The following is a 12,627-nucleotide window of genomic DNA, read 5'->3' as shown; positions in this document are numbered from 1 at the left end:
GCCTGGGGAACGTACCTATGCTGCAGGTGCGGCCATTAAAAAAAAAAAACAACAACAAACTACTGCACTTTTCAAGTTACAATTATCTTCTCTGGAGTTCTGGAGAGAAAACAGGGCTGAAGAATTGGATATGAGACTGTACACATACTTTACTACTTCACTAAAAAACTGTAGAGGAGTTCCCGTCGTGGCTCAGTGGTTAACGAATCCGACTAGGAACCATGAGGTTGCAGGTTTGATCCCCGGCCTTGCTCAGTGGGTTAAGGATCTGGCGTTGCCATGAGCTGTGGTGTAGGTTGCAGACGCGGCTCGGATCCGAGTTGCTATGGCTCTGGCGTGGGCTGGCGGCTACAGCTCCAATTGGACCCCTAGCCTGGGAACCTCCATATGCCGAGGGAGCAGCCCAAGAAATGGCAAAAAGACAACAAAAAACTGTAGAGATGTAAATCTTTCTTAATCCTTTACTAAAAAGTAAATTTTTTTTGTGGTGGAGGCTGGGTCTATGGCATTCAGAAGTTCTGTCGCCAGGGATCTAACTCTGTCACAGGGGTGACCTGAACCACAGCAGGGACAAGGCTTGGATCTTAACCACTAGGGAACCAGGGAACTCCCAAAAGTCGATTTTCCAGAGCAATTGAATCCATTATACTCTGACTTTTTCTAGAGTTAACTGTTTATGCTTCTTTATCTTCCACCAATTAGGAACTTTTGGGAACAAAGATTTATCTTACTCAGTTATGAACCTCCATGCACTTGATTCCAGAACTCCAATAAGCGCAGAAGGAAGTAAACATTTGGGATTGGATTACCTGGTTTAAATTCCTTTGAAAGTCAGAACTGGAGGGAGATTTAGAGGTCACCTTTCAACTCATTCGGTTGTAAACAGGAAAAGTGAGGCCCAGAAAGTATCATAGTACTTTGCACCAAGTCAATGACCCGGGGCCAGATGCCAGACATCCTTATTCCCAAATACATCTCCTTGGTAAACCTTTGTGCGTCCCTTGGAGATTGATGGGTCGCGGCTTCCCGCCTGGGCAACTTCTTTAACCCTGACGCGTTACCCTCTCAGAGACCCATCCCCTTTCCTCCCTCCTTTCTGGTCAGCAGGGTTCACTCATTCCTTCGAAACGCTCCAGACAGGAGTTGTTCAGCCCTAGGAGAGATTAGTCACTTTACCGACGACTCCTCCCATTGGCTCGAGGGGTGGAGCGCGGCGCCATGACATCAGACGCCGAAAGGGGCGGAGCCGTGAGAGGAAGGAGGAGGGAAGCGGGACTTCAACATGGCGGCTGTGGTACTGGCGGAGGCTACGGTGACGGCCTGGCCTGGGGCGGCCAGAGTTGGAGGTGGTGGCGTTCGCTCTCCCTAGGAGCCGTCAGGAGCTCAGCGGGGACCGAGCCTGGGAGGCCGGTCGGCGGCAGCACCTTTCGGCTTCTGGGACGGCAGAGGCGGCGGCGTTCAGGTGAGGGGGCCTCCCGCTGGGGGAGGGGGAGAGGGGCGGAGTTGGGGGAGGAAGCCGGTACTGGGAGACGGATGGGGGAGGGACAGGGAAGAAGCCGGAGGCTGAGAGGAATGAAAGGAGCTGCAGCCCAGGGGGGTGTGAGGGCGAAGGGGACGGAGATGGGTGACTTGGGGAGGATTCTGGGAGAAGGGTCGAAGTGAGGGGACCAGAGTTGAAAGGGCGGAGGGCAGATGGGTTGCGGGAAAATAAATGAATTCGGATTAAGGGGACTAATACCCTCCTGGAAAATAGTCGCGGTAGAGTGAGAGCGCTCCGTGGGAATTAGAGGATGTTGATGCGAGGGACCCAGGTGTTAGTAAAGGTGAGTGATAGGAAGTTGAGAGTAAACTGGGGACGTGAAATGCAGATTTAGTTCTCCTCGAGGCGGTGAGATTTGGGAGAAAGAGAGACCAGACCCGGAGTGCATGATCTTTGGGGGTATCTTTGACATTGTCTGGTCTTCTCCGGGTATGTTAACCTTGCTTCTTTTGTTTGTTTCTTGGGTGGAGACTTATCTATACCTGGGGTTCACAAACAGCCCCAAATCTTTCGTGGGGAACATCAAGTTATAGTTCATTTATTTGTTCTCTATCAGTGATCTCTGACCTTTGTGTTATAGCCACATGTTCTTGTTTCCAGACGAGCTTCTTAAATGTATGACTGGGCATAATACATTTTATATTAAGCTGAAATGAAATTTTGAGAGTTTTTAGACACCACGAGTGTTGTAAAACCAGGTTTGGTAATTTAGTGACCTATTAAATATATTCTAACTCGATTTACTAGTGCTTTCTCTTTTTTCCTCAGTTCTGATTATTAGAATTTGAGAATTTCGATAGATATGATGGATGTTTCTCTTTAGAATTTTGTTACATTTGATGATGTGAAAAACAGGGCACTTAGTTTTTAGTGATAGCCAGCTCTTTCTAGTTAATGTCCCAACCTAGTTAAACTGAAAGTTTCTATTATTTTGTGAAAAAATGTTAACTATCTAAAGTCTAGAAAAATTACATTGTATTAGCCTACTTTTTAAAGTGGAATTTTTTAAGTTAAATTTTCCTAATCCATCCTGTTCATTCTTTCTGTTATTTATTCAACACTTATTCAATGCCTATTGTGTATTGCATTAATAAGACATTATAATTATGGAAATGGGAAAATTAATGTTTCTCTAGTGAAAATCTATCATTGCATAGCAAATAAATTATTAACTTGCTATGGCCTCATTGGAAGGAAAAGTGTTTTTTGCAAAGAAAGACTAAGGAAGAAAATTATGTGAATGTTTAGAACTTTCTGAATTTTTTTTTTGTTTTTTGTCTTTTTAGGGCCGCACCCACAGCATATGGTGGTTCCCAGGCTAGGGTTCCAATTGGAGCCATAACCACCAGCCTGCACCACAGCAACATAGGATCCGCGCCGCGTCCGCAACCTACACCACAGCTCACAGCAACACCGGATCCTTAACCCACTGATTGAGGCCAGGGATGGAACTCACAACCTCATGGTTCCTAGTTGGATTTGTTTCCGCTGTGCCACGATGGGAACTCCTGAATTTTTCTTTTGTTTAGTATTTGACTGATTTCATCATGACATACTTTATAACTGAAAGATTTTATTGTTCTTTTAGATTTTGAGGAAGACAATAACAGTATCCTAATATGATAATATTAGGTCTGTGAACAGTTCTCATCAATAGTTGTTAGTTCCCACTTCTTAGACTGGCAAATGTCACTTTATCTTGTGTGACTTTTCTTTGATGTCTTGACTGTGGTAACATACTTAAAATGAAAATTCCTGGAGTTCTCCTGTGGTGCAGTGGGTTAAGGATCTGACGTTGTCACTGTAGTGGCTTGGGTTCAGGGTCCCTACTATGGTTTGGGTTCAGTCCCTGGCCTGGGAACTTCTGCATGTGCCAGGTTAGGCAAAAAGAAGGTTCCTGAAGTTTAATTCAGTGCCTGAAATTCTCTCCGAGTTTTTTCAGTATTACAGATATTATTTTCATTACCTCAGAGTGTAGATGTCAGTATTATACATTTTTTTTCCTGTTCTTTAATTGTATTGTTGAATGTTTTGCTGGCTTTTCACCTGCAGATTTTTTTTTTTTTTTTGGCCACACCCAAGGCATGTGGAAGTTCCCAGGCCAGGGATAGAAACAGAGCTTCAACTATGGCAATCCTTAACCTGCCTCACCACAGCTGGAACTCATGTAAATGATTTTAAGTGTAAATCCCGCCCCTCCTCCCTCCGAATAACTCAAACCAAAACCACCATCAGTTCATCATTAGTCAGGTAATTTTCTTCAGGCAGTCTTTCTCAGGAAATGCAAAATGTAGGGTGCAGTACCTTAAAGTACACATTAAATAAGCTTCCTCTTAGAATCAGGAAAACCTTGAGTTGAAGCTTAGCAATCAGCTGGATTTAGTTTCCCACACAGCATGGGAATCTGCCTCTGGATCAGGAAGATAAGTGAAAGTCTCTTGCTTTTCCAGAATCTGATTTCTTATTGGAAAGCGCCTTTAGAGAAAGAAGAAAACAGGGTGTTGCTCTTCTAACCTGTAGCACACAGTTTCTTTTCTTTGTTCTTTTTTTTTTTTTTTTGCTTTTTAGGGCTGTACCTGTGGCATATGGAGGTTCCTAGGCTAGGGCTCAAATTGGGGCTACAGCTGCTGGCTTACTCTGGCACGGTACTCCACAGCCACAGTAACTTGGGATCCAAGCCATGTCTGTGACCTACACCACAGCTCACGGCAGCTCTGGATCCCCAACTGAGCGAGGCCAGGAATTGAACCCACACCCTCAGGGATACTGGTTGGATTCGTTTCCACTGAGCTGCAACGGGAATTCCCCACAATTTCTTATAATATTGGAAAATAATTTGAATGTAAGAATAATACTTTCCTATGAATTGAGAGTTACAATTCCAGATTTTCAAAATTTTAGGGAGTTCTCTTGTGGCACAGTGGGTTAAGGATCCAGCATTGTCCCTGCAGCAGCTTGGGTAGCTGCTGTGGCGAGGGTACAATTCCTGGCCAGTGAACTTCCACATGCCATGGGCAGGGCCAAAACATTTTTTTTTTTTTAAGATGAGGGTGGCTAGATTTATAAAGGGAAAGGTGCTAACACTGGGCCTTTGTTAATAAAACACTTTACTCAATCCTAATCTGTTTAGGTAGGTAGGCTGTGATAGGCATGCTTTTTAGGTGTTGAATTTAACCAAAGTTTTTTTTTTTTTTTTTTTTTTTTTTTTTTTGTCTTTTTGTCTTTTTTGTTGTTGTTGTTCTTGTTGCTATTTCTTGGGCCGATCCCGCGGCATATGGAGGTTCCCAGGCTAGGGGTTGAATCGGAGCTGTAGCCACCGGCCTACGCCAGAGCCACAGCAACGCGGGATCCGAGCCGCGTCTGCAACCTACACCACAGCTCACGGCAACGCCAGACCGTTAACCCACTGAGCAAGGGCAGGGACCGAACCTGCAACCTCATGGTTCCTAGTCGGATTCGTTAACCACTGCGCCACGACGGGAACTCCTAACCAAAGTTTTAACTCTAAAATGGTAGTATGAATTTGAACTCAATAAAAGTTGTCCCATTTTAGTGCCCTTAGTGCATCTGTTACATCATTTTGCCTTTTAGGTGGTCACAGGGCCATTCTAGTTTTTTTTTTTTTTTTGTCTCTCTCTTTTTTTTTTTGCTATTTCTTGGGCCGTTCCCTCGGCATATGAGGGTTCCCAGGCTAGGGGTCCAATCAGAGCTGTAGCCGCCGGCCTACGCCAAAGCCACAGCAATACGGTATCCGAGCCGCGTCTGCAACCTACACCACAGCTCACGGCAACACCAGATCCTTAACCCACTGAGCAAGGGCAGGGATCAAACCCACAACCTCATGCGCCACGATGGGAACTCCCTCTTCTAGTTTTTAGCAAGTAAGTTTAAAGTATAAGCATTAGTTTTAAAGTAATGCCATTTGAGACTACTCGTTCTCATTGAAATAGTAGTAGAAATGATTAATAGTTCATTAAAATTTTAGTCACTTAAGATGTCATCAGTATTCTAGGAGGAAATAAATACCTGAATATTTTGTACTTAACAAAATAAACTGGATAAAGGACTAAAATTTTTTTTTAATATATTGCTGAGTCAGGTTGGACCTGGTTCACCGGCCAAAATTTGTATTTGGCAGTGATCCTCACGTGTTCTCAGAATTTTGGATTGGTCATTGTCAGTTGCTTAACGCTTACCACATGCTTCCAGTGTTGAGTCACTGAATTAGCTCATGGTAATTGTGAATCTTGTGGTTACTGAGTCAAGAGCCAGCAGTGTGTGTGTTTTGGTTGCTTCACTTCCTCTCCAGCACTTGATATTGTCAAACTTTTAATTTTTTTTCCTGATCCGTTCAGTTTGAAATAGTATCTACTGTATTTTTATTAGCATTTCCTCAAGATGAACATCTTTTTTATTTGTTCATTGGCCATTTGTGCTTCTTTGAAGTGTATATTCAAGTTCTTTGCCTATTTTTGAGTTATTTCTCTTTTTCTGATTTATTTTTAAAATTGCCTTATGTATTTTGTATACTAATTATTTGTTAATTTATGGTTTCAAATGTCCTCTCCCTATTTGTGGCTTGTCTTACCTCCTTGTAGGCTTTTGGTGAGAAAAGTTCTTAATTTTAATGAATTGAATTTTTCAGTCTTTTTTGGTTTGTGCTTTTTATATCATATTTAGGAAATCCTCTTCTGCTAGGCATGTTGTTTTAGTAAATACAAAAGTATATCTGTCTGTAATGTGGCATCTTTGCTAACATTTGGTACCAATATTGGCTTGATTATAAAGGTCAGTTTCGGGAGTTCCTGTTGTGGCTCAGTGGTTAACGAATCCGACTAGGAACCATGAGGTTTTGGGTTTGATTCCTGGCCTCGCTCAGTGGGTTAAGGATCCGGCGTTGCCATGAGCTGTGGTGTAGGGTGCAGATGCAGCTTGGATACCGCATTGCTGTGGCTGTGGCATAGGCCGTTGGCTACAGCTCCGATTCCACCCCTAGCCTGGGAACCTCCATATGCTTTTCTAGGAAGCGGCCCTAGAAAAGGCAAAAAGACCAAAAAAAAAAAAAAAGTAAGGTCAGCTTCTCAAGTGTTGTGTTCCTATTGTCTTTGGAGTTACAAGGCCAGAGGTTCCTCCGCCCCTGCTTTTTTTGGGCTGCTCGTGTGGCTCATGGATACTCCCAGGTTAGGGGTCAAATCAGAGCTGCAGCTGCCAGCCTACACCACAGCAATGCCAGATTTCAGCTATGTCTTCGACCTACACCATAGCTCAAGGCAACACTGGATCCTTAACCCAATGAGCGAAGCCAGGGCTTGAACCATGTCTTCATGGATACTAGATGGGTTCATTACTGCTGAGCCGCCATGGCAATTCTGGGAGGGTTGTTTCTTTGTGTTTTATTTTTGTTTTGTTTTTTGTTTTTTTTTGGCTTCCGCAGCCAGGACACATGGAAGTTCCCGGGTCAGGGATTGAACCTACACCATAGCAGTGACCAGAGCCACTCCAGTGACAATGCTGAATCCTTAACTCTCTGAGCCACAGGAGAACGCCAGGGCCAAAGGGTTTTTAAAAGCAGTTTGAATTGTTCTATGCTGAATTCTACTCTGCTCAAGTCCTATCATGAATATGCTGTATGCTTAGCTTAAAACTTAGCCGGTTTTGCCGTTCAGGGTAATTTGGCTTTGGGAAAGATCCCCAGTGCTCTCCTTACTTGCTGCAAACAATAAATCTTTTCTTCTCCCGAAAATAAACAAACAAGCTTGAATGGTGCCTTATACACAGGTTGCATATATTTCTCCAAACAGGGAAACCAACAGATTTGTCAGTGAAGTATGCATTTTACTAAATTTTGATAACATTGACAATGAGAGGCTTTTCTTTCTGTTTTTTTCTTGTTGAATTTCATTGCTATTTATTATTAAAAAATTTTTTTATTGTAGTTGATTTACATTGTTCTGTCTATTTTTGCTGTACAGCAAAGTGACCCAGTCATGTTTCTATACACACTCTCTCATGTTATCTTTCATCATGTTCCATGACAAAAGCACAAGTGATTGGACATAATTCCCTGTGCTGTACAGCAGGACCTCAGATAATGAGAGACTTGTATTATGTGGACAGTTCATAAAGAATCAATCAGTCTAAGCAGTTATCAACTAAAATAGGTTCAGAAAGTTTATTTTTCTGGGCCACACCTGGAGCATGTGGAAGTTCCTGGGCTAGGGATTGGATCCATGCCACAGCATTGACCTGACAACTCACTGAGACAACTCACTGAGCTACAAGGGAACTCCCAGAAAGATTTTTTTTGTCTTTTCTTTTTTTGGCCACTCTGAGGCAAATGGAGTTCCCAGGCCAGGGATCAGTCCTAGCTGCAGTTGCAACCTACAGCATAGCTGGGGCAATGCTGGATCCTTATCCCCTCTGTGTCCCATAGCGAACCTGTGTCCCATAGCGAACCTGTGTCCCAGCTCAGTGGGACCCCTCCCATTGTGCCACAGTGGAACCCCCCATAAAGATTTTTTGATGTCTAGTTTTGGCTTCATTAGGACTAATTGTGGATGGTGAAAGGGCTGATGTGGAAACATTTTTGAAAAAAATTTGCTTTTATTTTCAAGTATGCAGTATTATATAGTTAGGATAAAATTCTGTGTAATGTAACTGTGTGGTCACGTGAAGAAGAGAAATAGGTAAATTTTTCTAAACAGGAACTTTTTTTAAAAAAAGGTATCATATTTATGGTATTTAAATTCTTTTTAAAAGAATGAAGTAACTCTTCTCAGTATTGGAGAAATTTTATCTATTTAAAGTTATGATGGAGTTCCCATCGTGGCACAGCAGAAATGAATCTGACTAGGAACCATGAAGTTTTGGGTTCGATCCCTGGCCCCGTTCAGTGGCTTGGGGATCTAGTGTTGCCGAGAGCTGTGGTGTAGGTCACAGATGCGGCTCGGATCCGGTGTTGCTGTGGCAGTGGTGTAGGCAGGCGGCTGCAGCTTCGATTAGACCCCTAGCCTGGGAACCTCCATATGCCTCGGGTGCGGCCCTGAAAAGACAAAAAAAAAAAAGTTATGATGGGGAGTACCCTGGTGGTCTGGTTTTTAGGACTCAGTGCTTTCATCACTTTGGCCTGAGTTCAGTCCCTGGTCTGGGAACTAAGACCCCACATCAAGCCACTGTACACCTCAGCCAAAAAAAAAAAGTTATGATGAACAATGAAATTGACTAGGACTTTTGTGAGGGAGGATAGGGTTTTTCTGGTTTACTTTGTTGTTTTTAATTATTATAAATTATTACTATTTTTTAATTTTAGGGCTGCACCTGGGGCATATGGAAGTTTCCAGGCTAGGGGTTGAATTGGAGCTGTGACTGCAGGTCTTTGCCACAGTCACAGCAGTGCCACATCCAAGCCGAGTCTGTAGCCAGCACTTTTGCTCACTGCAACCCCAGATCCTTAACCCACTGAGCCAGGCTAGGGATCGAACTTGTGTTCTAATGAATATTAGTCGGGTTTGCTACCGCTGAGCCACAGCAGGAACTCCTTTACTTTTGTTTTTTTTTTTAAACTCTCTGCCCAGTTCCTTTGACGTGTTGCTCATATCCACCGTTAGACCTTTATCTCTTAAGATACATGTATACATGTATATATAAATCTTGACGTATTTGATTTTCTCTGTTGTGTATTAAGACCCCTTAAAACCTTTTTTTTTCCCCCATGAGAAGACAAGAGTTTGACTTTAAACTTTGACTTTAGAAACTGTTCTTCTAAGGAGTTGAATGTTTTGATCTTAGCAAAGATCACACGTTGAAATATAAAACACCCATCAGACGTTAACTATACTGCAAATTCTATATAGTGATATATAGTATACTCGATATTTGTGAAAGATATGTCCCTAGATTTTTGAGAATATTTGCATAAATACCATAATTTAGAATGTCCCTCATAACTTATAGAAAAAATAATGGAAATCTTTAGTTACCTTCAAATTTGATGGGTAAATAGAAGAGAACAACAAAGTTAGAGATTCTGATACCACATTCAGTCTTTAGCTGCCTTTAACTTCCAGTATTTTTCTGTTTTGTTACTACTGGCTGGCCTAGCATCAGCCTCCTTTAATAACCCTTTGGAGACTCAGGATCAGGTTGGCCTAGCTTGGCTTGTGCTGCAACTCATCATCATGGTGTTAGTCCTAGGCGAGGTTGTATCCTCCTTCCCATTTATCCCCTCATTAGTAAGAATGGAATCTTAACCAATTCTGATTTCTTCCTATAGTTTGGGAGTGCTAATATTTCTTTCCAGAGTTCAGTGGGGAAGGATATGGGCAGTAACTTCCCCATTTCCTCCTCCTGGTAGATATACCTTATACCACACACCTTGTAAGTAAGTGATTCCTTTCTGTGGGTGGAATTCAAAGTCAAATGTCAGCCACATTACAATTATGTATGGAGTGGCTTTTGTCGGAGTAGGGGCAGGGGGGAGGAGAAAAATTCTCAAAAATTTTTCTTCTATTGAACGTTACTCTATTTCCAAGTGATGATAATAATGAGAAACAAACTAAAGAATGTACCACAGATTTTGTTCTGAAATAATTTAAAAATCACTGAATTGTTTATATTCTGTCCCATCCATTATCTGAAATAAGAAATTCTAGATAATTCTTATAAATTAATAGGGAATCTAACTTTATCCTTGTACTAGTTTTTGTAGTACTAGTTTACTTATCTGGCTTATTCAGAGACCTAGGCATTTTACCTAAGCAGAATTTCAAGGTAGTAGAACATTTCCACTATGAGAACCCATATAAAACAAAATTGTTAGGTGGTACCTCATAGTAGTTTTAATTTGCATTTATCTAATAATTAGTGACATTGAACATCTCTATCATGTGTTTTTTTGGCCATCTATAAGTCTTCTTTGGAAAGTTGTTTAGATCTTCTGCCCATTTTTTGATGGGATTGTTTGTTTTTTTTTTTTTTTTTTTGGTATTGAGTGCAGGAGGTGTTTCTATATCTTGGAGATTAATCCCTTATCAGTCTCTCTGTCTTTTTTTTTCCTTTGCTTTTTTAGGGTTGCACACATGGCATATGAAGTTCCCAGGACAAATTGGAGCTACAGCTGCCAGCTTATACCACAGCAACAGGGGATCTGAGCCTCATCTGTGACCTTCACCACAGCCCACAGCAACACTGGATCCCTGACCCACTGAGTGAGGTGAGGGATAGAGCCCACATCTTCGTGGATACTAGTCAGATTTGTTTCCGATGTGCCACACCTGGAACTCCCCCTTTTCAGTCTCTTAATTAGCAAATATTTTCTCCCATTCTATGAGTTGTCTTTTCATTTTGTTTAGGGTTTCCTTTGCTGCCAAAAACTTTTAAGTTTAATTAGATCCCATTTGTTTATTTCGTTTTTATTGTCATTACTCTAGGAGGTGGATCTGAGAAGATATTGGTGTGCTTTATGTCCGAGAGGGTTTGGCCTGTTTTCCTCTAAGAGTTTTATAGTATCCAGAATTACATTTTAGGTCCTTTTTTTTTGCGGGGGGGGGGGTTTAGGGCTGCACCTGTGGCATGTGGAGATTCCCAGGCTAGCGGTCGAATTGGAGCTATAGCTGCAGGCCTACACCACAGAACAGCACCGCCAGATCCGAGCCGCATCTGTGACCTACACCACAGCTCACGGCAATGCCAGATTCTTAACCCACTGAGTGAAGCCAGGGATTGAACCCAAAACCTCATGGTTCCTAGTCGGATTTGTTTCTGCTGGCCACAATGGGAACTCCACATTTAGGTCTTTAATGCAGTTTGAGTTTATTTTTGTGTATGGTGTTAAGGAGTGTTCTAATTTCATTGTTTTATATGTAGCCATCCGTTTTCCCAGTACCGCTTATTGAAGGGACTCTCTTTTTTCCATGTATATTCTTGCCTCCTTTGTCATAGATTAGTTGACTATAGTGTGTGGGTTTAATTCTGGGCTTTCTCGCCAGTTCCACTGATGTATATTTCTGTTTTTGTGCCAGTACCATACTGTTTTGGTGCCTGTAGGTTTGTAGTATAGTCTCAAGCCAGGGAGCCTGATTCCTCCAGCTCCGTTTTTCTTTCTCAGGATGGTTTTGGCTATTCTGGGTCTTGTGCTTCCAAACAAACTTTAAGAGATATTTTGTTTTAGTTTTGTGAAAAGTGGCATTGGTAGTTTGATAGGGATTGCATTGAATCTGTAGATTGCCTTGACTCTGTAGGTTGCCTTGGGTAGTTTAGTCATTTAGACAGTATTGATTCTTCCAATCCAAGAGTATGGTATATCTTACTTTAATTTATTATAAGGTTGTTTTTTTGTTTTTTGGTCTTTTTGCTTTTTCTAGGGCCGCTCCTGCAGCATATGGAGGTTCCCAGGTTAGGGGTCTAATCAGAGTTGTAGCCGCTGGCCTACACCAGAGCCACAGCAACCAGGGATCCGAGCTGTGTCTGCAACCTACACCACACCTCACGGCAATGCCGGATCCTTAACCCACTGAGCGAGGCCAGGGATTGAACCCGCAACCTCATGGTTCCTAGTTGGATTCATTAACCACTGAGCCACGACGGACACTCCCTATTATAAGGTTTTTAATTAGTGTCTTTTGCCAGGAGAGATTATATTGTAATGAACAGAACTCTGGATAGTGAGTTGAATTTTCTAAAGTTATAGTTCTGATTTACTATTTATTTATTTTATTTCATTTTATTTGTCTTTTTGTCTTTTGAGGGCCGCAGCCATGGCACATGGAGGTTCCCAGGCTATGGGTTGAATCAAAGCTGTGGCCACTGGCCTACACCACAGCCATAGCAATGCCAGATCCTAGCCATGTCAGTGACCCACACCGCAGCTCACAGGAATGACGGATCCTTAACCCATTGAGTGAGGCCAGGGAATGAACCCACAATCTCATGGTCCCTAGTCGGATTCATTTCCACTGCACCACGACTGGAACTACTGATTTACCATTTAAAAACCAACCATCTCTGGAGTTCTTTCATGGCTCACTGTGTTAAAGATCTGGTATCGTTACTGCTGAGGCTCTGGTCTTGTCCTGGAAACTTCCATGTGC

The 12,627-nt window shown here is 42.4% G+C and overlaps 1 protein-coding gene across 7 annotated transcripts in view; it reads left to right on the top strand.

Moving 5' to 3' along the window:
• The window catches only part of UBAP1 (ubiquitin associated protein 1), a 73,858-nt gene continuing 62,434 nt past the window's right edge, over positions 1,204 to 12,627 (top strand). The window contains exons 1-2 of one of the 7 annotated variants that reach the window (XM_021064052.1): positions 1,260 to 1,462; positions 10,608 to 10,751. Coding sequence is in view for 2 of the 7 variants with exons in the window: in XM_021064046.1 (XP_020919705.1) it covers positions 1,219 to 1,462 (244 nt within the window). In the remaining 5 variants the exon portion in view is untranslated. 7 annotated transcript variants of the gene reach the window in all.

Source organism: Sus scrofa, chromosome 10 (assembly GCF_000003025.6).
Source record: "Sus scrofa isolate TJ Tabasco breed Duroc chromosome 10, Sscrofa11.1, whole genome shotgun sequence".
Taxonomy (NCBI): Eukaryota; Metazoa; Chordata; class Mammalia; order Artiodactyla; family Suidae; genus Sus; species Sus scrofa.
The sequence above is the reverse complement of the archived record's forward strand: the minus strand, read 5'-3'. Positions and strand labels throughout refer to the sequence as shown.